The sequence below is a fragment of the Asterias rubens genome, chromosome 3 (genome assembly GCF_902459465.1).
Source record: "Asterias rubens chromosome 3, eAstRub1.3, whole genome shotgun sequence".
NCBI lineage: Eukaryota > Metazoa > Echinodermata > Asteroidea > Forcipulatida > Asteriidae > Asterias > Asterias rubens.
Window position 1 is genome coordinate 10,624,717 of NC_047064.1, and position 27,425 is coordinate 10,652,141.

The window sequence follows — 27,425 nt, forward strand, 5'->3', positions numbered from 1 at the left end:
TGTTGTCTTGGTGAAACGCAAATTATTTTAGCATGTAAAAATGTATTTACCTGTTGCAAAACGTTTTACATGCTAAAACTGAGATGAAAATTGTTTTTCGTGACATTGTTTTACTCATTTCTCAAAAACTACAACAGCTCGGCAAGTAATATTTTCAGGGAAGCTTTCTGCTATCATTATCTTTAAACTGGGTAAGTTTAATGTAAATCTGTGTAAAGTTTTTGTTGTGCTAAAAGTACCCAAATCCTTTAAAGGATTTTGGTACTTTTTGTAACACAAAACACATTGTCCACAGATTTACATCAAACTTACACCGTTTGAAGATAATGATAGCAGTTGCTGAGGTGCTGTAGTTTTTGAGAAGTGAGTAAAACAATGTCATGAAAATACGTTTTTACATGCTAAAATAATTTTCGTCTCATGATCACTGAGACGAAAAATATTTTCATGACATTGTTTTACTCATTTCTCAAAAACTACAGCACTTCAGCAAGTAATATTTTCAGGGAAGCTTTCTAACATCATTATCTTTAAACTGTGTATTAAGTTTAATGTAAGTCTGTGGACAATGTGTTTATTGTTCAACAAAAGTATGTATATCCTTTAAAGACACTGGACACAATTTGTATTTGTCAAAGACCAGTCTTCTCACTTTAAAATAACAAACCTGTGAAAATTTGAGAAATTCCCTTGGGGTTCATTATTTGAAACAACCCCTGGTCTTTTTTTTTGTCAATCTTTCAATCCTTTTGCAAGAACTAGATGCTAATCAAAGATTACTGAGTGCCAAAGGCACAAGATGGGGTACATGGAGCTCTACACATCTATCGTTAGAAAATCACCAGTGCCATTTCAGCAAGCAAACCTTTTGCCTCTCATCCACAGCAATGGTAGATCTATTGTTGCATGAAAAGAGATGCTTGCTAAAATGACGCACATTCCACAATTTACCTGAGTTCCCCCATCTTGTGCCTTCGATTATATGATCTTGATAAAAAGTAGCTGCTGAGTTAGTGGAGATTTGGAGAACAAATTATAATTCGAGGTTATAAACATTTTATTGTTTTGTTGTTATGTGTTGGTTAAGAGTTGTGAAGTGTGCACCCAGGACGTTTATGAAGGCGGAGTCCTCTAGAACGAGGGATACCCCAGTGCACACACTCGGGTCTCTTTATAGACCCAAGTTCCATATGACGCCACACTCTCAAAAATCGAGACAGATCATTGGATCATTCTCTGTGTGTAAATATGTGCCTGTGACATTAGCATACCCTACTTGGTACCATTTCACGTTATAATGTAAGGGATCTATTGATTTATATAGACCACTTACTCATGAACAATGTGTGTCTACCATTTCCATCATTTTGGTAGTCAAATCTTCTATGAATGTTTGTGCGCGATTTTGAGTCTCAAAATGGCATACAGGCTGGGAATGTATAGGTGCGCTGCGCATTGTGCAACGGGTCTATACCATTTCACCAATCAATTCAGCTGTCAAATGAGTCCTATTATTTGTCTTTTATTGAAATGAATCTTATAATGTTAATTCTTTTAAACATTTTGATTTGTTTTTCAATACCAGGAAGAAATACGTCCAGAGAACATACCTAATGTGATACGCAATGAAGACTTTGTTGCTGCTATTCAGCGTGCTGGAGTGTCATTTTCATTCGATCCACAGGACAGACTATTCCGTGCCCATGGTAATCTTGATTTCTGTTCAACTCAAACACTGCAAAGTAAACCGTTTTTTTGGACGACGACAAATGAGTAATAATACTCTATAGCTCTTATCCCCGGTGGAATGCAGCCCCAAGGGAGGCCCCAGGACCCTTTTTTAACCCACAGTTACCCTGGCTCACTTTCACACTGTGTCCCTATTCCATGGTGTTCCGTTGCCAAATCTATACTTGTAACCATGGAGGAAGGAAGAGGAGGAGCTCGAATGACCCGCAAAACCGTAGAGTAACAAAAAAATACCCTGACAATGCCCCTGTCTGACCAGTGGAAAAAGATAGGAGACCTCCAGCTGGACCGCTGATTAACGAGCGGGATTAGATCTCTTTGTACAGAACCTGTGATACCGCCGCTCTGCACCGTTGCCTTCGTGTAAAGTTGAATCATTGGAGACAAGAACCGTGAATACACGCGTTTTCATTGACCGTTTGTGGTGTTTACATGGAAATATCATAGCATATTTTTACATTTTTTGCAACTTTCCAGTTTTTAAGCAGGGACAGTTGTGCCATATCACGCGATACGCGCGATGCCCACAGCATTCCCTTATAAGGAGTTGTTTACCCAAGGGTGATGGAGGGCCTTACCATTTCAGAGCTGGAGGGGTGTTGTGTGGAAAGAAATCATTGAACAATTAAAAATTTTGCATTTATTTAACTTTTTGACCGAAAGTGTTGATGTTTTTTGACCGAAAAAGGTATTTATGAATGGGAATCAAAGTGTGTTGAATCTGTTTTCAACTAGTGGTTTAAACCCACCGAGGCCTGGTTCTTGATAATTTACCTCGACTTCGTCTCGGTTAAATTATCAAGAACCAGGCCTCGTTGGGATTAAACCACTAGTTGAAAACCTCTTCACCACACATTGATTCCCTTAGTTTATCATTGTAATGTAATTTGGTTTATAAATTTTCTTTTACAGGTCACACATTAGAGGAGATTTTTGCACTTCGAGAAGGCACTTTTGAACGTGTTCCTGATATAGTCGTATGGCCAAGTAGGTTCATTACAATCTTTTATTTATATTTTAATTTAATGCTTTACATTTAAAGACAGTGGACACTATTGGTAATTGTCAAAGACCAGTCTTCTCACTTGGTGTATCTCAACATATGCATGACATACATAAAAAACCTGTGGAAATTTGAGATCAATTGGTCGTTGCCCGATAATAATGAAAGAAAAAAACACCCTTGTCACACGAAGTTGTGTGCTTTATGATGCTTGATTTCGAGACCTCAAACTCTAAATCTGAGGTCTTGAAATCAAATTCGCGGAAAATTACTTCTTTCTCGAAAACTACGTCACTTCAGAGGGTGCCGTTTCTCACTATGTTTTATACCATCAACCTCTCCCCATTACTCGTCACCAAGAAAGGTTTTATGCTTATAATTATTTTGAGTAATTACCAATAGTGTCCACTGCCTTTAAAAGTACTTTAAAAAGAACCTGTTTCTTTTAAATATAAAAATACATTTGGGATTATCACAACAGGTTGTATCAACACAAGACAAGACAACTGACCCAAAAAATAGACCCTTTTTTACAAGTTGTACTTTGACTTGGAAGAAATCTTTTATCAAAAGAACTGATTTTATTAAAGATCAACTTAAATTAATTTATTGTTCTTTTGATACAGAAAGGTAGTTGAGATTGTAATGATTACATGTAAATGAGTAAAACTCAATTAAACATTTTTCCTAAAACTCAACATTTTCAATCGTTTCATAATAGGCAAAAAATTCATGAAAAGCCCCTAATGGGCTAAGAATCAAAACAGTAGGCCCGGGCGAATTATTTGAATATCCGGTTAATGGCGAATAGGTTTTCCTATCCGTAACAGCGAATGCCTTTTTTTTCTTAACTGGATATCCGCATAGGGCGCGAATAGCTATTTATAAACCGGATAGTTCTGTAATTACAACCAAGTAACCGGATATTCTTTAATATCCGAATATCCGCTGACGTCGGGCGACAACTGATAGGAATATTTTGTCTGAATCCTTATGAAACTTCTATTAAGACAGCATAAAACAGCATAAATTAAGTATTTAACTATGCTCACCTCCATGAAGAGTTAAAACAATGACATTTGTGACGTATTTGTTCAAAGATTACGAAAGTTTTCCTTCATGTAGAGTCAATCACGATCAAAAGAAACAGCAAATCGCCATCTTTAAATTAGATCCGGTTATTTTTATGAATGAACCGAGTGACACTGTCTAAAACTAATATAAATCCGCCCATAAGATCTCATTCACAAACGAACAGCGCCCTCTAGCGGCCAATTCATTTTTTTAATAGCGCTCTCTTGTGGGGAAAAAACTATTCAAATATCCGGTTAATTTCGGATAGTTGGCCAGCGGTATCCGAATACCAAAATTTCACTATTCGCCCAGCACTACAAAACAGCATTGTGACCTCACACTATGGATTTGGTCCAATCAAGACAATGGAAAATGCATAGCAACAAACTTACACAACTTTCATCCAGTCCGAGTTATGACATAGTTTACAGCACAGCTTGGACCGTTCTTCTGAGGCACCGGTACTTCAGTGTTTATTTCACTGTTCATTTGTATGCGTCTTTGCTGGGAACCCATGCAGGGCACAGCCAACAGGTGGAACAAAAACAATACTTAAAAAATCCAAAAAGGGGAACTAGTTTCCCGATAAAGTATCGACAAAATAAGCTACACCCTTATGACAAAATAAATAATAAGATTAGTTTCAGTGGTTTCGTTTCATTCGATTCCTAACTATTTACATTTTTGAAAAACAGGCAAACAGTTTCAAACAGTGCATTGGTACGATGTAGGGTAAGACCAAATGACAGTTGATTTTTTCCACATGCAAGAATATTGTGATATTAATCATGTTTGGTTTTGCCTTTCTTTGTGTTTGATAGCTGGCCATGACAGTGTAGTCAAGATAGTGGAGTTGGCTTGCAAGCACAATGTCTGCGTCATTCCTTTTGGAGGTTTGTACAAACTATTTTCATGTTTTTCACGTCAACAAAATCATTAAGAAACCGGAATTTTGATGCCTCTATGCAATAATATTTGCATGTTGATAAAAACCTGAAATGAAGTCAAATAATTAACTGTCAGTTTTGAAACTTTTTCCGTAAATAGTATAATTATAACTTGTTCTTATAGAGCGTTAAACAACAATGTGCTTTACATTGGTGCCCTGGTCATTGGTCAAATAAAAACATCCCTTTCACATTTCTCAGCTCCTTTGGGAGTATACAGCCTGAGCTGCCGTGGCACTCCAAAGGCGTATTTTAAACACATTATCAACCCCTATCATTGCAGGCACCCATTTATACCCCTGGGTGATTAGAAGCAATTGTTGTATTCCCAAAACACAAGTGTCATGACCGGGTTTCATAGTCTTTGAAGAAGCAGTAAAACTTGATTGAATTATACAATGAGGGGGTCAGGTTGCCAGTGGTTTCTTTCCTCGCTTTCTACCTGTAGGACCCCGGTTCGAATCCTGCTGGAGTAATTCCTCAGGGTTGTTAATGTATTCTCTTTATGGGGTTCATGGCTTGTACAGTGATTGAAGGGAAGGTACACGTTTGGTAATTATTGAAAACAAATATTAACTTAAAAACTGACTTGGTAATGAGCATTGGGGAGCTGTTGATAGTATAAAACATTGTGGGAAACGACTCCCTCTGAACTAACAGATTTTGAGAGAGAGGTAATTTCTCACTTAAATAATAAAAGACTTCTAGCTAGAAGTCTTTTATTCCTATCTGAAAGCACATGTATTCGTCCATCAAGGGTGTTTTCTCTTTCATCATTTTCTCGCAACTCCGATGACCGATTGAGCTCAAATTTTCACAGGTTTGTTATTTTATGCTTATGATGGGATACACCAAGTGAGAACACTGGTCTTTGACAATTACCAAATGTGTACAGTGCCTTTAAGTTCTCTTTTCTGAGAATCTTTGGATTCACCACCAGAATTAATAATTACAAAAAGTGAAAAATTATAGAATTAGAAATGATCACTCTCACTATGAATCTACACTTGTTCTTCCAGGTGGAACAAATGTGACCAAGTCCGTTCAGTGTCCGGCTGAAGAGAAACGCATGATTGTATCATTAGACATGTCACAAATGGTAAGTTATGCGTGTTGTTCTGTGGTATGTTCTAACTAAAATAAATAAATCACAAGCACCATCTCTGCCCTAACAGATACCCATATAAATCTGGGTGATGAGAAGTAATTATAGTTAAGTGTCGTGCTCAAGGACACAGTGTCAAGACGGGTTTCTGCTGAACAGAAACACTAGAGCTTGTGTTCATCAGACTAAACCACTCGACCACGATACCACACCGTAGTCTTCATAATGTCTTCTTTCATCAACATAATTGGAATCGGAATGGCACGTTTGTTTAAAATTTTGAAAAGAATTCCATAGACTTTTTTTGTGTGTAAAATCCACCATATTGAAACCAAGTCTAACTGAGCCAACAAGACGGAAATGGTTTTTTTTTTAAAAGAGAGCTGCCTCACCACAGTTAAAGACACTGGACACTATTGATAACTGTCAAAGACCAGTCTTCTCACTTGGTGTATCTCAACATATGCATTAAACAAACAAAAACTGTGAAAATTTGAGCTCCATTCGTTGTTGAAGTTGTGAGATAATAATGAAAGAAAAATCACCCTTGTCACACGAAGTTGTGTGCTAGATCTTTGTTCAAGGGTGCCAGACATTTGGCTAACATTATTAGTTTGATATGGGTCACCAAAGATTCTTGTCATGTAATGTCCCCCCCCCCCCAAAAAAAAAAAAAAAATGCTCTAGAATTCCAAGGGTCGTGGGTTCGAATCCCACCCGAGTAACATGCCTGTGATATTTTTTCACAGGACTCGGGAAAGTACTGAGTATACAGTGCTAACACACATCAGTGTATGGGTAAAAACCAAAATTAATAGTCTGTGTCTGATTTGTATTTTTCTTTAATGAAAAGAAACGTATTTTGTGGGTGGATGAGAAGAACTTAACGGCCCACATAGAAGCTGGAATCATGGGACTGGACCTTGAGAAGGAGGTAAGTGGCAATAATATGACAATTATGTGGCTTATCATTTGAACTAGTTCTTTTATACCTACCACTAGTTTTGAGAAGAAATTTTAATTTTGTGGTACAAAGACAAGATCTAAGGTTAAAGGGTAGAGAGTTCCAGATGCGTGGCGCAGCTGAAGAAAAAGACCTGTCGACCAGGATTGTCGAGACTTGGGTTTAATGAGGAGAAGGGCGTCTCAAAATGTGCAGAAGGTAACTGTGCATCGGATTAATTACTTTATTTTGTGCATACTATTTGAGTTTCCGATGTATCTGACCAATTGTAAGTGTTTAGATACTTTATTGGTGCAGTTGACTTACATTTGTCATGATACAATTTGATTATTTTCCATTCCACAGCTTGGTAACTATGGTCTGTGCACAGGCCATGAGCCAGACTCTATGGAGTTTAGTTCCCTCGGTGGATGGGTTGCCACACGGGCATCTGGAATGAAGAAGAATGTCTACGGCAATATTGAGGACTTGGTAAGTTCTTCATCATGTTCAGTCTGTTCTTTGTTGGCTCTCCCCCACTTGGCCCTGTTCGTCGGGTCCCTTGCATTGACTCCAAGCAGTTGCATGCCATTGACACAGCTCAAATGACATGAGTTCAGTAACCAAATTATGTTTGTTTTACAAACGTTATAGATTCTGTATTTTATTGCTAAAAAAAGACAATCACTTGAAATACTTCCTAGGACCATAAAAGATTGTGAATTTCTTTGTCAAGAACCAATCACGTGATGTGCCACAAACAACCATAATAGATTGTGAACTTTTATTGGTCAAGAACCAGTCACTTGATATGCTACAAAAGACTGTAATAGATTCTGTATTTTTATTGGTCAAGAACCAATGTGCTCTAAGGTGCTGAAGTTCAAACATAACACATCCAAGTAATTCGTGAAGTGTTGTGGCCGAGCATATAAGAGCACCAAATTCAAGCTGTGGTGTTTCTGATCAGCAGAGTGTGGGTTCGAAACCCAGTCATTACACGTGCATGTGTTCTTAAGCAAGATACTTAACCATGATGCTTCGTCCTTCTGATAGGACATAAAGCCGCTGGTCCCGTGTGTTGTGTAACGCGACGTAAAATAACCCAGTAGTGTACTTATCACTAAGAGAAGGGTTAACCTCGGTGTTATTGGTTTGATTGGCAACGTATTGCGACACAGCAACTTGTAAACCATTACAAAATTCAAACGTAGTCCCACATACCTTGCAGGAAAATACTGAATTTGCGCTTAGAAACAACCGTATTAAGCGCGTAATAAATGTTGTGTATTCTTAAGATCTTGGTCATGTGTATGAAAGTCAACAATGAAGCATGTTTTCCCTATGTTATGTTATCTGTTTGCCATGATTTTTGTTGTATCTGTAATCATAAATATTTGTCGTTTCTTATTATTCAGCTTGTGCATGTGAAAATGGTGACACCACAAGGAACCATTGAAAAGAATTGCCAGGTAATACAATATATATAGGGTGCGTTCGTTTAGCTTCCCTGGGTCTACCCCGCAGTGCTCACTCGGGTAAGCCCCTGACAAGAGCTAAACGAACGACCACTCCTGCTCTCGTAGTGACGTCGTTTACCTGGGGCCAGCCCCAAAGTGACCCACTCCACAAGCAGGGCACTGGGGGCTGACCTGGGTGAGCCCCTGGAATGACGTCAAAAGCTATTCGAACGCACCGGGGTAGACCGGGATAGACCGGGATGACCCAGGGAAGCTAAACGATTGCACCCACATAAGTACAAGTAGAAACATGCTCAGCATACTAATGTTATTAATTTACATGTATTTCGGACAGAGTTAGTATGCATTTATTCTATGAAAATATTTTCATTAATAGAGCAATAGTTTGAATTATTTCTAACCTGTGTAATATTTTGTTTCTAGAAGGAAGATACATGTAGATTTGTATTCACTTTCTGCAATAAAGTAAACCCAAAACTTCAATTCAAATTGACAACTCTTATTCCAAAATCTAAACACTCAGTAAATGTCACATTTTCCTTTCTTTCTTTTCAGGTTCCAAGAATGTCCACAGGTCCAGATATACATCATGTTATACTGGGGTCAGAGGGCACCCTTGGTGTAGTGACAGAGGTCACGCTCAGAGTGCGCCCTCTTCCGCCAGTCAGACGGTATGGCTCTGTGGTGTTTCCTGTATTCCATCAAGGTGTTGAGTTCATGCGAGAAGTTGCTAAACAGGTAGAGTTGACATCTATATTTGACTTTTTAAAGACTAAGAGTACTCTAAGAGAAACAAGTAAAACACATCATTCAAATAATTTGCGTCTCTGTGAGACGAAAATGATTTAGCATGTAAAGCGTATTAACCAGTTATGGTATTTACATGTGTATACCATAACTGGTAAATACATTTTACATGCTAAAAATGAGACAATAATTATTTTTGTGATATTTTTTAACCTTTATCTCTCAAAAACCGCAGCACCTCATCAAGTACTTTTTTAAGCAAAGCTTTCTCCTTTCATTATCTTCAAACTGTGTAAGTTTAGTGTAAATCTGTGGACATTATAGCCTTTAAAATGACGTTTCTTTATTTATCATAATCCACTAGGGAAACTGAATGGGGAATAATTTTGGGTTGAACAAAGAAAAAATTACTAGAGGGGGATTAGTACCTGTAACAATTTGATTAACGTGCTGTCATGCTACCATAGAGGTGCTTAGTGGACGATTTCGAGGTTACTGTACGATGTCCATTCCATAGCGTTGCTAACCAAAAGCACACGAAAAAGGCATGCTAACCTTTCGATGCTTACTGCATGAAAATAAATGACGCCACAATGCAAATCCATGGTGAACAAGAAATATAGCTGCCTAATTTTTCTGCCAACCTGTGAAATACGCCTGCGCCTTAGCAAATTTTTCTGTGACAGTAAGCATGAAAATTTGCTTACTGTTAAGCAGCTCTATGACTGCAACTGGGCCCAGATGTTGGTCTACCTATTTTGTCCATTTGTTCAGAGGTGACAAGAAGTTTGTAAACTTGGGTGTGATCTCTAGCTATACGGCAGTTTAAAGTTGAATGGCTGCTGAGTGGCACCCCCAAGCAAATTTATTGACAAAATAGGTAGACCGCCATCAAAGGCAAGATAGCTTAAAGACACTGGACACTGTTGGTTATTGTCAAAGACCTGTCTTCTCACTTGGTGTATCTCAACATATGCACAAAATAACAAACCTGTGAAAATTTGAGTTTGAGATAACTGTGAAAGAAAAAAACACCCTTGTCACATAAAGTTGTGTGCTTTCAGATGGTTGATTTCGAGACCTCAAATTCTAAATCTGAGGTCTCGAAATCAAATGCGTGGAAATTTACTTTTTTTTTCTCGAAAACTACATCACTTCAGAGGGAGCCGTTTCTCACAATACCAAGTGAGGTTTTATGCTGATAATTATTTTGAGTAATTACCAATAGTGTCCACTGCCTTTAATTGGTAAAGCAAGGTCACAGGTTCGAATTATGCTCCAATCAAATTTTCTTTGTTTAAGTCCAAATTATTTTCTATTTAAAGTTTAGAAAAGCTCCTTGTAACTTGGTAATGCCTGGAATGGTCCAATGGTCCTCCATTAGTGATTCGAGTCATGACACCTGTGTCGTAAGCAAGACACCTAACCATGATGCTTCGTCCTTCGGATGGGGCATAAAGCCGGTGGTCCTGTGTGTTGTGTAATGCACATAAAAGGAGCCAGTGCACTTAGTGAAAAGAGATGAGGTCCTGGTTGATTGGCAGCATATTGCGCCACAAGTCATTTTGAGATATGGCGGACACGATACTATGACACTATTCGGTTGGGGTTAATTTGTCTGTGTACACCCAAACAGAACAGTGCACTACTGTAGTGTCCACCATGGCATGTTATGGCCGAGCGGTTGAGAGCACCGGATTCAAGCTCTGTTGTTTGATCGGCAGGGTGTGGGTTCGAATCCCGGTCGTGACACTTGCTACATAAAATTGGGGAGGTATTGCTTTCTGCTCTAACGGCCAGGCTTCGGACTGATGATACCCAAGCCTACATCTGTATGGACTGTTTCAGCCCTAGGAGTAGGTGGCAACAGCCTCTGGACAAAAATAATTGTAGCCCACACCTTGAAGTGGCCTTCAGGCCTTGTGTGTCTGGCGCCATACCTAAAAAAGGCTAATGGTGATGTCAAAGGAGTAGGTCTCATAATTCAAACGTAGTCCCACATGCTCTGCAGGAAAATACTGTATATTAAATAGCCTTGAGCATCGCTGAGTGACGGGTTATTAGTTTCTAACTGTACAGGATTGATTTTACCCCTTAGCGTTGTGCACCAGCATCCATACGACTCATGGACAATGAACAGTTCAAGTTCGGTGAGATATTCCTCTTTTCATTCTCATCTTGGTAAAGCACTTTGCAGCACTAAACTTAAATTCTAGTTGCTGAGTTGTCAAAGTGAGGGTTTAAACTCATGCATATGTTTTTTTTCTTCTTGTTTTTGGTATTTCTGGCATTATTTTATTAACCATCGTTTATAAAAATATTATAATCATGTTAAACGCATTTACAAAATGCTATAAAAAGCATTTACAAAATGCTATAAAAAGTAAAAGCACTTGTTTTATAGGTTGATTATTGGTTTGAAAGTTTATGTGATGTAGTTTGTGACTTTGTATGTAGTGAACAACCTGATTATGGTTGCTAATAAGAGATCGTTATCCTATTGAATATTGGTAGGATGCACTCAGGAATTCAATTTCATAATTAAGCATCCTCAAAAGAAATTCATTGTGAAAGGTTTTCTAACAACTGTCTGCATGAATAGACGCACATGCCACATTACAAATGGTCACTATTACTTATGAAATAATAACAATAAAGATTGATATGTACGCATTTATCCGGAAAACCTGATCAAGGCGCCTACACACACAAAAGGAAAACAGCTGTAGCAAAGCAAGAGCTTCTGATCTATCTACAAGGCACCCAAAGATTCATTCTTTATTGAGGGGAATAATTGCTTCTCCTGACAATGACTAGAGCAAGCTAGTCAAAACTTTGAGACCAATTCAAGAACTATCTCTGTGGTAGTGCAGGTATTAACGATCTTATAAGCTAAAGTAGTAGTTCCAGCAAATTTTCTATACCTTCTGCCCGGGTAGTTAAAAAGCAGGACAGTTTTTCTCAGAACTAAGAATTCTCCCAAACATCTTAAAGAAAGACAGTACTCTAAGAACAAACTCTACCTGGCAAGTATATAAACACATGGTGTTTATCGCAAACCAAATATATATTGATACCTCACCATGCAATGCCTCAAATCTTGTATAATAATTGCTTACTTTTAATTCTTGATTGGCTTGGCAGGTCAAGCTCTGAAAGGACCAGCAGCATCAATGTGGACTTCACTGATGGACAGCCTGAAGAAAGTCTATGTTACTAAGGTACAGAGCATGAAATTGTGAAAAGCGTCTGCGAAATTATCTAGTTCCTTACTTTAGGGGACTTTTTTTGACTGCGCTCTTTTTAACCATTGATTCAGCGTACTCACAAAAAGAACTCAAGGCTGAACACAAACGCCATTGGCTACTTTGGTCTATGTTCACCTTCGATTCACAATGGGTAGTTTCATCTTGGTTTGAGTTTAACCTACTCGGAGAAATACTACATACATAGTGAGGCAGCCATCGTTGTTGTGTGCATTCAACTGGAGTGATTAAAGACAGTGGACACTATTTGTAATTGTCAAAGACCAGTCTTCTCACTTGGTGTATCCCAACATATACATAAAATTACAAACCTGTGAAAATTTGAGCTCAATTGGTCGTTGAAGATGCGAGATAATAATGAGAGAAAAGACACCCTTGTCACATGAGGTTGTGTGCGTTTAGATGGTTGATTTTGAGACCTCAACAGATTGAAACATTTACATACTAACTAAAATATAATTTGTTTCTCCTTTTTAGTTAAAGAGGTTTGATCCTAGCGTAATGGTGGTTGCTACACTGCTCTTTGAAGGAACGAAAGAGGTACAGATTCTTTAATGAAATTGTTTGCATTAAGTTTTACAATAATGGGTTAAATATTTTAGAAAAATAACTCCCCTTGAATGGGGCAAAAGCAAGCAATACAACTGTATTCCCTAAAAAAATGATCTGTGCTCGGCCTAAGGCCTATAAAAAAAAAAATATGTTGGATTGCCCTATCCCGACCGTCCTTAAAATGAGGAAAATCTTGGTCGCATTTTTTTTTCTTTCTCTTTTTCTGTTTTTTTTTTTTTTTTTTTTACTTCAGAATTACGATTTCATGAATATTTTATGCTTACAAAATGGCAGATTTGACACAAATATTTATTTTCGACCGATTACTTACTGTCGACAACAATAATTATCTAGTGCAACAAATAGTGCAACACAGTGGTGGTATTCAACCTTCGCAGAAGCCCAACGGAGATCGATTTCCCTCTCACACATATCAAACCGCACGCCGTTTATCCGACGTCACAATTTCACAAGGAACCAGTCTAACAATCCATTGAACAACAGAGGGCGCTGTTGCCAGTAATGCCCTTATATGGTATCGCTCGTTTATTGAATGGACGAAAAAAATGGTGAATGAAATGACTCTCCGAAATAGTTTTTGAAGGATTTTGCCAAAATAAAGACACAAAAAGAGTGCTTGAAGCGAGATATAAGTTGAAATACCTTGCTTGTTTGACAAACAGATCTTTCATGAAATGTTTATGCAGTTTTGGCAGGACATTCTTTGACATCTCAAAAAAAATAATAATAATAATCACGACCGACCGACCCAAGCAAAAAATCGGGTGAACGGGCAATCCAACATATATATTTTTTTTTGCCTAATTGCATGGCTCTCCGTATAGTAAGCCAAGAATCAGTGCTTACAGGAGCAGGGAATTTCAAGCTTACATCAAGCCTATTTCACTGGTTAGTAGGGAGTTTTGATAATGCACAAGCGTAGACCAAAATACTGGGCATTCTTTGCTTACACAGCTAGCATAGAAACTCACCCTATAGCCTAAACATCTGACGTCACACTTTGAGGCTTGTGAATAGCGCCAGCGACTGGCCTCCTGTCAACGTGTACATGTGCACTTTTGACATACATTCATTTCCCATAGTGATAGGAGTGTACTGTTGAGGCATCTATTGAAAGCTCATGTCACCGCACATTATCAAATGATATTATTGTATCCACTGGATCTGAGTAGCAGGTACCTGTCTTTATCCTTGCAGATAAAGACAGGGGCCCTGTTTGGCCCTTGCACAGTGAGTGGACAATAGTGTAAAGTGGTGAATAGTGATCGTTAGCGTTGATAGAAATCATGAATAATTAGAGCAATGAAATCAGGCCCTGGGTAATTTAGAATGACAAAAACAACGTCTCGAAAGAGAATTTTCATAGGATCTTGTAAGTTAAAGGAACGTTACAGAATTGGGAAGAAATAAAAACGTGAAGATCACAGGTGTACATAAAACTTACACGGTCTAATGATGATGGTAGTTGAAAGCATCCTTTGAAATATTTCTGTCTGAAATGTCATATTTGATGAGAAGTAAACAATCCAACTTCTCGTTTGGAGTTTATCGCTCAGGGAGCGTTTTGCTCATTTATAATTGGTTTTTCACTATTCTCTCGTGACCCAGATGGCCGATCGATCTCAAACTTCTACAGATTTGTCAGTTTTGTACAGTATATGGTGAATTACATATGTGTTTACAATGCCATTAACTGTGTTGTTAGCAAAAACCAATTCTGTTATGTTCCTTTAAATGTTGGACCTTTTTTCAGACCAACTGGAACCATTTACACAATCATGGGTAGAATATAAGGTTGATTTAAGTTTTAAGTCAGTTGTTACAGCTCATTGTTGATACAATTATTAGTTCATTGTTTACAGTAATATCGTGCAGCTGGTTTTAGCAAAAAACAACACTATTTTAAACACTTGTCACAAGAGGGTGCTGTTCAAAATGGATGTGTGATATATTTATTTACCCTTGGTAATATATTTCCAATTGAATCATTCTCAAAAACTTCCATTATCCAAAAACTTCCATTATAATCAAAAAATTGTTAGGGTTATTTAATTTCTTTTGAAGAATGGCCATGTAATTAAATCTTTAACTTGGAGGGTTGGTTTGCTTTTGTAACAGTTATCATAATACACAATGTCTTGCACTTCTTCTCTCTAGGATGTTGCTTCTCAAGAGAAGAAAGTCTACACAATAGCTTCTCAATTCGGGTAAGAGTATTTCAACTTCATCCTTTAATAGTCTCATTCAAGCTTCTATCAGTTTTGTTTTTTGTTGAATTTCTGTGCTTTTTTAGTTATGTGATGTTTTTAGTTTTGAAGTGCAGAATTTTCACTTTCAGTCATGACAGTAAGCAGAACCAAGAAATTGTGCCTGGTACAAGTTACCCAGAAAAAAAAATTATATTTGAAAGACACTGGACACTATTGGTAATTGTCATAGACCAGTGTCCTCACTTGGTGTATCTCAACATGCATAAAATAACAAACCTGTGAAATTTGAGCTCAAGTGGTCGTTGAAGTTGCGAGATAATACTGAAAGAACAAACACCCTTGTCACATGAAGTTGTGTGCCTCCAGATGCTTGATTTTAAATTCTAAATCTGAGGTCTTGAAATCAAATTCGTGGAAATTACTTCTCTCTCGAAAACTACGTCATTTCAGAGGGAGCCATTTCTCACATCATTTAGTACTATCAACCTCTCCCCATTACTCGTTACCAAGTAAGGTTTTATGTTAATAATTATGTTGACTAATTACCAATAGTGTCCACTACCTTGAAATACTGTGGAAAGTGAAGGAAATTTAATGGGATTGGAGCAATCAAACCAAAAGCTTGTATGAATGTGCACAGAAAGGAGATTTTGTCAAGAAAATAATAATTGGAGCTTTCACTAAAGGTATCTACAGGATTGGTGGAGCTGAAAAAAACAGTTACAGACAATGTTCATGTTTATGTTGATCAACCATGAGAAATATCACAAGTGTCATCTCCCACCGGTGATGTGTTTATATATTTGCTTAATTTTACACGTTTCTCTTACGTTTATCAGCTTATCCATGTTTGCTTATTAATAAAAGTGCAGTGACCACAGCCAATTGCCTGCGGGCATCTTAGGAATTTTGTTTAAGGTGTGGCAAGCCCATATTTCCGTACGCAGGGTAACCTGGGTGCCTGTATTTCTAAGGCTTTTCTTTTCCTGGTTTCGTTTGGTTAAGTGCGCCGTATTTTCTGTAGTCAGCTAGTTTCATTGCCGCTTTCTTTTGTTATATCAGTTTGCCGCCATAAACTCCTGTAAACTCCTGTAAACTCCTGTAAACTCCTGTAAACTCCTGTAAACTCCTGTAAACTCCTGTAAACTCCTGTAAACTCCTGTAAACCTCCCTGTACATAATTGTTACGTTCCCACTGTGTTGAAGTGATTTCCCCGATGACAATTTTTCACCTGCTCCTCGATGAGTCATAAAATAAATTACCGGGTCGATAAACACAATTGTCTACGACTGTTCATTGTTATACATCAACACGGTGACAACAAGGTTTGGGTTGAATCCATTGTGTGTGTCTGGAGAAAATATTGGAAAACCATGCACAATGTTCAGCATGTAAACACGTTATCCTTAAGAGTTCAGATATCAATAAACATGTAAACCACAAGGGAAACTGACTAGGTAAACTTTAAAATGATTTTTGGGGGTTGAAACAAAAACAATACTATTTCAGGGGGAAATATAGTATGAACTTCATAATCAGTGAGCTTTCAGAAAGAAAAGAAGGGAATTTTTGGTTATCCTAGGCATTCTTGTATAACACTTTAAAAACAAATGCTCATGTTTTTTTCAAACACCACCCAAGCTGTTACTAATTTGTTAATAATAAACTTCAATGAAAATGTTTGCACAACTTTTTATATAAGAGAAACGGCCTCTGAAGCGAAATATATAATGATTTATACTTGACACACTTTGTAATCTAATGTTGAAACACTGAGCAAAGTCTACTACAATGTTTTGCAATTGCTAATGTCATTTTTTCACAGAAAACTCCAAGTGCCGTTATCTTTGTGTTTGAATTTGTCTGTAATCCTTGTTTGCTTTTCATTTGGTGTTTGCTGTGGACAGTGTTCCTTTTTTTTCTTGTGACAAATTGGCACTCCTTTACTCAATATGTAAAGACACTAAGTATAGTTACTATTGACTTAGGCCATATTAAAAATAATACCAGTTGATCCTCCCCGCCCACATTCTTTTTTTTTGGGGGGGGGCATCGTTTTAAAAACAAATTTTGCTTTTATTTGTTCGTACTTTTATTTATTTATTTATTTTTTTAATCCATAAGGACTGACCTAGAGCCGTTTCCCAAATCTAACGTGATGCTCTCGAATACTTGTAATCGTCTTGTTTCATAAAACAGAATTAGTGAATGCCTACTAGCGAATCTTTATAGTGTTATAATCTTACCCTGTAAACCCGGGTTTTCATGCAACAACTAAATATAAAATAAGTTTGCGGTTGGTTCAAACTGAGGAATTGGTGGCCTGTTTGATTTGAATAATAAGCGGCCATCTTGGGAAAAAAAAAGAAAAAAAAGATAAAAAAGGCCCCCATCCTCCTCTTTTTTGAAAAATTTCTGAATGATCAATTAGTATTTTTTTAATTTGTTTGGCCTTTGTTTTTAATGTTTTTGTTTGTATTATTTACAGTGGCTTGGCAGGAGGGGAAGACAATGGACAGAGAGGTTACAATTTGACCTATGCTATCGCTTATCTTAGAGTAAGGACAAAGTTTGCTTATAGTTGTCAAAATCATTAGTTAACAGTAAATAACGCAGATAAACACCAGGTGTGTTGGTTGACGTAGACCATAAACCAGTCACTAGCTGTGGCAATGCACACACTGTCTTATCATAATGTCTGCTCAGTATGATAAGGTCTATAGTGCAATTTGTACTGATTTCATCAAATGCCTTTAAACCATATTTTGGAGCTCCTGGTAAATGGAGTTTATATACAATAATGATCTTCAAAGCATTTCTTTAGCAAGAATAAACATTTATTTTTGTTAAAGTTTTTTTCTTCTTCAAATTTAGACACAATTTTAATTAAACAACAGTTTGATCTTTATGAGTTTGAAACTGCAATTACAGACCCAGTTCTGAGCCAACAACATTATACCGGGGTACTTCTCAAATAGAAAGACTGTAACTGGTTTTTTTTCTTTCTTTATGGTAACAATCCTCAATATACTAGTTGCAACTCAAATGCAGGTGGGTCATCAAACTTCCCATTTACCCCTGGGTGGAGAGAAGCAATAATGGTTAAGTGTCTTGATCAGGGGCACAAGTGTCACGACCGGGATTCAAACCCACACTCTGCTGAACAGAATCAGCAGAGCTTGAATTTGGTGCTCTGAACCGCTCAGCCACGACACCCCAATATCATCAAATACCAGATACTTCTTTTTACCTGTCATTATCAGTTAGATGTAATTACTCAAAATAATAAAAACGACTTGGTTTCATAATTAATTTACTCCTGTTTTATGACATAACCCTGTGCAGAAATGGGATCAATCTGACGGCTATTTGTGGCTGGTGGGTCACGATGAAGTACCTGAAATTTTTATTGGGTCGCTGGCGTATATTTTTACTGATCGCTAGTCTATGTCATAGTTAACCCACCATTCATTGAGTTCTAATAATGTGCAATGTTACTTTATTCAAAATCTTTTGTGTAATCTTGTCCTGATTTGCTGCACACCAAAACTGTTTTCCTACAATGCTGGGCATACTTTTAGTGTAATTTCCCCCCCCCCCCAAAAATAAATTGTCATCGTTTGAGGACTTTGTTACAACAGAAGTTTAGAATCCTTAGTCTTGAAAATGGAGGTAATAGCCAAGTCCAATTATTTACTTTTCTTGCATTGAAATCCTCATCCTGAAACTAGCCCATTACGGTGGACACATTATTATAACACTATTTGGTTTGGGAGGATTGGTCTGTATACACCCAACCTCGCTACCATGGGCAGCGCGCCGTATCACCTGCTAGCTCTGCGTACGTCTCTAACCCCTGGGAGGGAAACTCCGATCCGTGTCTTTGATTGGCTATCATATGCGCCCAAAGTTTGAAACGCTGTGTGTCTCCAAAAAGCTCTATACGCTGAAACGCGTGCGTAGAAGATGTTCGTATTCACTTTTTTGTCACAACACTGAATGCCAAGAAGGCAAGTTTATGACTTTTATTACACACAGCGCATCCAGCGGGTGCACGACTAACGCCCAACACAGAACGGATCAACCACAGGACTCATTGTAATATCCCTTATAGTTGGATATTTTGGGGTTACACTTCCAGGGGTTATGATCGAGCAAGGCATGCTGGGAAAAAATGGCGCGGCGAGATCGACCACCCCTGGGAACGAGGTTGGTATACACCCAAACCAAAAAATGCACTCCTATATTGGCCATCAAACCTCAAAAAAGGGTTATGCAGTTCCTATGGCCTTCAGTGGAGCCAGTTTGTGTGGAATGGGCATGGCTTTATTTACAGTGAAATCACACATGATTGAAGGAGGAGTCTAAGAAAGTAATTGGTTATTGGTTGATGGAAAAGGAATGGTGTGTGGTGTATAAAACTGTTAATACACATTCATGATTTGCTTCATGATCTTCCTAAACTAATTATTTGTTAAAGGGACACGTTGCCTTGGATATGTCGAGTTGGTCTATAAAAGCGTTTGTAACCGTTTGTTATAAAATGCATATGGGTAGAAAGATGATGTAAAAGTAGAATACAATGATCCACACAAACATGCCTCTAAATTGCAAGGTTTTCCTTTTACCTCGTCAACTAACATGGTCAGCCATTTACGGGAGTCAAATTTTTGACTCCCATAAATGGCCAACCGTGTTAGTTCGCACAGTAAAAGGAAAACCACGTAATTTTGAGGCAAATGTGTGTGGATCATTGTATTCTACTTTTACATCATCTTTCTACCCAGATGCATTTTATAACAAATGGTTACAAATGCTTTCATCCGATCCAATAAAACGTGTTCCTTTAAGGTAATATCTTTTTTCACCCAATTTTGATTTTTTTCACTACCGCAGGATCTGGGTTTGAATTTCTATGTAATAGCAGAATCATTTGAGACAACTGTACCATGGGACAGGTGAGAATATTATACATTTTTTATTTATTAATTTCGTTGATGATATTCTCTTTCGTTTTCTTGTTATTGTATTTGTTATTTTATGAAGGGGTGGGGGGATGAGATTCAGTGTACATTTAGTGGTTAATTCATATTAAGACATCTGCTCTAGCAATGCAAAGGTTGTGGGCTCGATTTTTTTCACAGGACTCTGGAAAGTAGTTTTATAAAAAGTGCTTAAAGGAACACGTTGCCTTGGATAGGGTCGAGTTGGTCTTTGAAAAGCATTTGTAAGTCTTTGAAAAGCGTTTGTAACCGTTTGTTATAAAATGCATATGGGTAGAAAGATGTTGTAAAAGTAGAATACAATGATCCACACAAACATGCCTCGAAATTGCACGGTTTTCCTTTTACCTCGCCGACTAACGCAGTCGGCCATTTATGGAAGTCAAATTTTGGCCGACCATGTTAGTTTGCACAGTAAAAGGAAAACCACGCAATTTTGAGGCAAACTGGTGTGGTTCATTGTATTACATCTTTCCAACCATATGCATTTTATATTCAATTCCCATCCACGGCAACGTGTTCCTTTAATATTCGTTGGTGTGAGAGTAAAAGAAAATAATTTGTTTTTGAAAATTTTGAAAAGCTCAGAATTACAATAACTGAGAAAATTTGCAAGTGCGCCTCTTATGCTCCTATTGCAAACTCTCAATTTCTATCAAAATTGTTTTTACTAGGCCTTTAGAGAGATTGCACATGACATCATTGAACACCATCTTTGGTGAAACGTGCACGCATGCAAGGCTATCATTGGCTGAGAGTTTTGCGCAGCGCGTACATGCGTGCACTTTTGTTTATCATCAAATATGGGCCATAAGTGAGTCATCTCTTACACGTTTGGTAATTGTCAAAGACCAGTGTTCTCACTTGGTTTATCCAATCAATAACAAGCCTGTGAAAATTTGAGCTCAATTGGTCTTCAAAGTTAGGAGAAAATGATGGGGAAAAAACCACCCTTGTTGGACGAAATTGTGTGCTTTCAGATAGTAATAAAATAATAGCTAGAAGTCTTTTCATATATTAGTGAGAAGTTACCTCTTTCTCAAGAACTACGTTACTTCACAGGGAGTCGTTTCCCATAATGTTTTATACTATCAACAGCTCCCCAATGCCTGTTACCAAGTCAGTTTTTAAGTTAATATTTGTTTTGAGTACATGTAATTACCAAATATGTACCTTCCCTTTAATTGTCAAAATTATGCAGGTTCATAAAGAGTTGCACTGCCTCCTCACTTTTAAATAAGTGTATGGTAAGAAAGTGCTAACCCAACCCTCCATTGGTTAATATGCCACTGGCCTTAAACACATAATCCAGAATCCATTATTTGTCTTTAATTTTAGAGTAATTGACCTGTGTCGTAATGTCAAAGAGCGACTTTACACTGAGTGTAAGCGACATGGCATCCAGTACAAGCCTGTTGCAACATGCAGGTAAGACTTCAATGTTAATGGATGGTATAAATGGCTAGTATGTAAGGCACTCACCTCTCGCCAATGTGCCCATGGTTCTATTCCCAGCTAAGGCCATTCATTTTAGCGACATGGCATCCGGTTCAAGCCACTTGTGTGGTGCGTCATGGCCTAGCGGTTAAGAGCACCGCTCTGGTTTTTGAGCAGCAGAGTGTGGGTTTGAGTCTCGGTTGTGACACTTGGTACGTAAAATTGGGGAGGTTTCTGGGGAGGTTTCTGACCCAAGCCTACATTCGTATGGACTGTAAATGGGGTAACCCTGTTTTAGCCCTAGGAGTCGGTAGCAATGGCCCCTGGCAAAAAATTATTGTAGCCCACACCTTAAAGTGGCCTTGATGACTTGTGTGTCTGGCGAATTGCATAAACAAAACTATCCTCCCTGATCTCAAACTTATTTTACAAATTTCATGTTCTGAATACCATATTTTCCTCCATCCAGAGTGACTCAGACGTACGACTCTGGAGCCTGTGTTTACTTCTACTTTGCCTACATGTATCGTGGCCTTTCTAACCCAATTGAGGTGTATGAAGAGATTGAGGCAAGTATTGGTAATTATGCCGCAAAAAAAAATCAAAATAAAATTCATTAAACGTTTATTCCATACTCTTGTTGGAAAAAAAACAATTGTGAGAATTAAACAGTACATAGAAATTTAAAAAATCTAAAGTGCATTAAATTATACAAAAAAAAGCAATATAATCTAAAAGCAAATAATAAATTAATAACTAGGAATTAACTATGTACAAGACAGGAACGAGAGCATGAGGCTGTTAGATAAGCCGTGGCTTGTAGACAACAGCCTTTATACAGACAAGAAAACACACAAACAACCAAAAACAAACAAACAAACAAACAAATAAACATCGGAAGAAGAAGCAAGGGCAAGACAATTACACAATGACAATACAAAATACTGACGACAAAATACAAAGAATGTTAAACCAGGCTAACTGAAGACGACAAAAGAAAATAAATAAGTGGAGAGAAAAGCTATGTTACATAGTGGGAGAGGAGGACTCTTTTGTAAACAAAATGTCCCCCTAAAAAAGCCAAATGATGAGTAACTAGCACTCTGCCCAAAAATGGAAACTAAGTATGATGAAGTAACGCAAGTAGCGGGATCTCAGAGAGCAATCATGTCCAAGCCATTGGCAGTGGTTTATGTTGACTTGTGTGTACTGTACTGCTGCAGTCTGGCACACTGATTACTACTGCAGTAGTGCAAACAAATTTCGTGATCGCTAACGTGAGTGGTAAAAAGTTTGTCTGATTTTTGGAGTAAAAGTGACATCACTAGTGCAAAATGCTAATACAAGGTGTATCCTTTGGTTTGTGACATTCATCTCTGAAAAAGTTATGAATTTGTCTAATAATGATAACAAGATCAACAAAAGCAAAAAAAATTCTTATCAAATTATAAAGATTTTCGTTCACTAATATCTGAGCATTCTCCATGATCATGATCATAGAAAGACATGGCTCTTACAGACTACTGAAATAATTTAACGTTGACAAGTGAGCAAAAAACTTAAATTTGCTGTAAAACATCTTGAAGTTGATAATAAATTTGATGTTAAATTGGTCTTTGAATGAGAGCTTTGTTGTGTGTATCACGCTGGAGTGGTCAGGCATTGTGTTCACAGGCATTGATTCATGTGGTTAAGTCAAAGTTCAAGTTAACACCAGGGTTAACAAGACAGTTCATTCAATTTCTATCACCAGGCTGCAGCTAGGGACGAGATCTTGGGTCTTGGAGGAAGTCTATCGCATCACCATGGAGGTAAAAATATAAATCTTGTTGTTTTCTTATCAATATCAAGAGATAATTCGGTTTAATTGGTTATAAAATTCAAATTTACCTATCAAAAACCTGCATCACATTGCTTTCTCTCAAATGTGGCGCTTAGGCTCTGTTTTAAGTAGGGACCTTAAATTTGCTTTGGCTAGGTCTTGTTCACTGTGTCTGTTATTCTGCAAGTAATGAGGTGTAGTGGTTCGAATTAGATTTGATGGTTTAACAACTTATAACAGTTTACTCTGAAGACGGTTGGAGCATTTGTAATGTACTGATTGAAATATCAAGTTCTCAAAATCACCAGGGCCCGATTTCGTGGCTCTGCTTAATACCGCCCAATGCTGTGCTTACAATCACCATTCTTTGCGTTCTGTGAAACCGCCGAATTTTTACACTAGCTGTGTCAAAGAGAAGATTGCAGAGTAACATGTTTTACACACTTGTACAAGGCCAGACGGCCACTTTAAAGGCAGTGGACACTATTGGTAATTACTCAAAATAATTATCAGCTTAAAACCTCACTTGGTAACGAGTAATGGGGAGAGGTTGATAGTATAAAACATTGTGAGAAACGGCTCCCTCTGAAGTGACGTACAGTTTTGAGAAAGAAGTAATTTTCCACGAATTTGATTTTGAGACCTCAAGTTTAGAACTCTTGAAATCAACCATCTAAACGCACACAAGTTCGTATGACAAGGTTGTTTTTCTTTCATTGTTATCTCGCAAGTACGACGACCAATTGATCTCAAATTTTCACAGGTTTGTTACTTCATGCATATGTTGAGATACACCAAGTGAGAACACTGGTCTTTGACAATTACCAATAGTGTCCACTGTCTTTAAGGTGAAGGCTACACATAACCGATTTGGGAAACGACCAAAATCAACTGTCACCAGGGGCATGTTGCCATCTACTCCTGGGGCTGAAACAGGGTTATTCCTTTCACAGTCTGCAAGGACGTAGGTATGGGTATCATCCACTAGGAGCCTGGTTGGTGAAGCAGAATGCACTATATACCTGTAGCCCTCACTTTGGTCATATTCATAGTCAATATTTAAGTCTTTATATTAGTCACATTCAAAATGTTCAATATATTTTGAACCATCCTCATAAAAGTGTGGCCGGGTTGGCGGAATGGTATCTTTCCTTGCATTCAACTTCTAGGATACCAGGTGGAATCACGCCGAGGGCACTGTAGGCTTTCAGTCTCCACTTGACTGCGTGGGTTTATCCTGGAATAATTCTCTGGGGTTTTCCTCCCACATCTAAAGCTGAAACTTCCTTCCTTGTCTTTTCTTCCTTGGGTTCTTGGTTAATACAGTGATTAAGTTTCCCTTTTCTGAGAGTCCTTGGCTTCACAACCACAGTTAATAAATGAAATGGTTTTTAATTGCACAATTTCCACTTTTTTTAACCAGTTGGTAAGGTGCGGAAACAGTGGATGCCAAAAGCCATCTCGCAGCCCGGCTTGGATACGCTACGAGCAATCAAGAAGCATCTCGACCCTCAGAATATCTTTGGGAATGATTGCCTGCTCTGAAGAAAAAACAACAACAACAACAAAAAATAAGATTTGGCCTGACATAAACGAGTAAACAACACTTTTGATATGGTTGGGTTTCGAGTTCGATGATGTCCAATTTTACAAGTGAAATACTTTTTTGGTTATTTATTGAAATGTTAAATAATATTCGGAACCGATTTATAATAATTGTCATGCCTAACTATTTCAAGACAGATAGGTGAGAAAAATTTATAATTTTTTTTATTTTACATTTTGAGATTTTATTGACCTATATTTTCATCATTTTCTGACAAAAATTCCTCAAAGGAATTTGGGATATCAGTTGATGCAGATTTACATGTAGATCAAATTGGGGTGGGTAGGAGGGGAGAATAAACGTAAAATAAATGCTAGATTCCAAAAGAATGCACCATTTTTTTACCGTGTGAGGGCGTTCTCAATTTACTGTTATCACTTCCGGGGGTATACACGATTCGGCCTGCACAGTTGTAATGGGCGTTCTGTCACTTTTGTTGCGCCGTAGTTTAAATTTTCTTTAAAGGTTGAATATCACGGCTCCGTTAAAGGTCTTATTGTCCATGGTGGATAAGATGTCCATAGTGGTAATGTGTTTCAGTCGTTGATAACTGTGTTGGGTATGAATGAATATACATGTACCCCCGGAAGTGATACAAATATATTTGAGAGTGCCCTCACACGGTCAAAAATATGGCACATTGGAGAATGACATTCGATTTAGTGTAATTGTGACATTTTAGAGGTTTTAACCCTCCGACTGATTGAGCATTTGATATCATTCAAAAATCCATTCATCGTGCTTACCCTAATTAGCTTTGTACACATTCAATAGCTTTAAACTTTGATCAGATGATCAAAGTGTACACAACCATTCATGATCAGTTTAGTGTGTAAATGGTTCAGATTGTGAAGCAGTGGCTGGGTCCCACAAGGATATAGGAGGTTTACATTCTGTATTGTGGGTTTATGTACATGGAATCCAAATACAAAAATCAAGCATTTGTCTTGAGTTGACCTGTCTGTAAGGCCAGTGGTGTACCTGAGAGAGGGTGGGGTTAGCAAGTTTACCTGGTAAGCATTTCTTACCATACGCTAAATTTAACTATGAATGCAATGAGGAGGCAAATATGCAAATCTTCTTCAGTTTGCCTTGTGAAGTGAGGACTCATTATGTCCCAGGAAGACCTACTGTGCTAAGCATAAATCTCTGCCAAGTGGTTGGCAAAATAATAATCAAAATTCATACCAGTAATTTTGTCCAATAGGTTGCGCTAACATAAAAACTATCAAAGTGGTTATCTATGTTGCAATATGCATTACGATTAACCTTTTGAGTGTTGCATTAAAAATGGGGGGGGGGGTATCCACATCTCCCCTGTAGCTATGCTGCTGAGGCTTCCTGTGTTTCTGAAGGAGTAGGATTGGGGCATGCAAGAAACTTTTATTTAAGAGTGTCTTCCAAGAAGTTGCCAATCATGAGTGATGTTAATGGACCCTTCCCATGAAATTACTAATTACTTTCACACATGCTGGCAAACGCCATAGAGTTGTGCACTAAGTAGACGCCACGCACCCATTAGCCGTGTACAAAACAACGCGATATTCCCTCATTTTGCCAACCAAAATGTAAGTGCGCAGGCGCTATGTGCAATTTACATATTATGGGAAGGGTCTATTGTCTTATATGTGTGCTACATATGTGCAACGGCTAAAAATTGTAATGTTTAAATAACACATTCTTATATTTGACAAATGCTGTCACCATCTTGGTCATGTTCTCTGTTTTCATAATCTGATAACAGTAATGAATGCTTTTCATAATCTGATAACAGTAATGAATGCTAACATTCATTGCTCAAACATGGCACCAGACTATTATTTCGTCCAGCATCAGTTTGGTTACACTGTTGGAATGGAGTAAAATCAAGATGGCCGCACCATGATAAAGGTATATTGAAATGGATTTGTTTTTTGCTTTACACTGTATGTGCTCCCTATTATATGAAATTTGACTCTCATGAGCATATTAAAATCGGCTGGTCTTGTCTACCAGTGTGAGAAGGCATCGAACATATTTTGGTAGAGTATCGAGTTAAGCTTATTTATGTTTTACTTTCCAATTGTGTGATTTTCCATGTCATTATACGTATACATTGTATACATTACTATTAGAAGAAGAAATCAACCCAACTGACACACAACATGAGATTGCACAGCATGCACTGATTGTACAGATGTTTTATTGCCAAACTATTGTTCGTTAATGTACACCATTGGAACTATGTCACCCAACATGAAACAACAAACCTGTGAAGCTATATGTTAAATTCAATTTCATAGGAGTCAACAAATAGTGAGTGAACAGACTGATACATTTCACAGTTCAAGAACATTGAGTTTGGTCTTGCTTGATTAGTTAATGTTTTACTTATTTGTCAAAAACTAAAGCATTTCAGGCAAAAATATTTCAAGGGAAGTTTTCACTTATGATACCACATTGCTTTTGTGCAAACATT

General features: G+C 37.7%; 1 protein-coding gene across 1 annotated transcript in view; it reads left to right on the plus strand.

Moving 5' to 3' along the window:
* Positions 1-26,514, plus strand: part of LOC117288316 (alkyldihydroxyacetonephosphate synthase, peroxisomal-like) — a 33,589-nt gene extending 7,075 nt beyond the window's left edge. Inside the window, exons 5-22 of the mRNA XM_033769125.1 lie at positions 1,586-1,706; positions 2,662-2,736; positions 4,648-4,719; positions 5,793-5,872; positions 6,732-6,812; positions 7,188-7,313; positions 8,240-8,293; positions 8,858-9,040; positions 11,148-11,199; positions 12,194-12,270; positions 12,793-12,855; positions 15,046-15,095; positions 17,588-17,657; positions 19,996-20,057; positions 21,441-21,530; positions 22,009-22,108; positions 23,293-23,350; positions 24,785-26,514. Coding sequence (XP_033625016.1) covers positions 1,586-1,706; positions 2,662-2,736; positions 4,648-4,719; positions 5,793-5,872; positions 6,732-6,812; positions 7,188-7,313; positions 8,240-8,293; positions 8,858-9,040; positions 11,148-11,199; positions 12,194-12,270; positions 12,793-12,855; positions 15,046-15,095; positions 17,588-17,657; positions 19,996-20,057; positions 21,441-21,530; positions 22,009-22,108; positions 23,293-23,350; positions 24,785-24,906 — 1,536 coding nt within the window. The 3' untranslated portion in view covers positions 24,907-26,514. The remainder of the gene's footprint in view (positions 1-1,585; positions 1,707-2,661; positions 2,737-4,647; positions 4,720-5,792; positions 5,873-6,731; positions 6,813-7,187; positions 7,314-8,239; positions 8,294-8,857; positions 9,041-11,147; positions 11,200-12,193; positions 12,271-12,792; positions 12,856-15,045; positions 15,096-17,587; positions 17,658-19,995; positions 20,058-21,440; positions 21,531-22,008; positions 22,109-23,292; positions 23,351-24,784) is intronic.
* Positions 26,515-27,425: the final 911 nt, after the last annotated feature.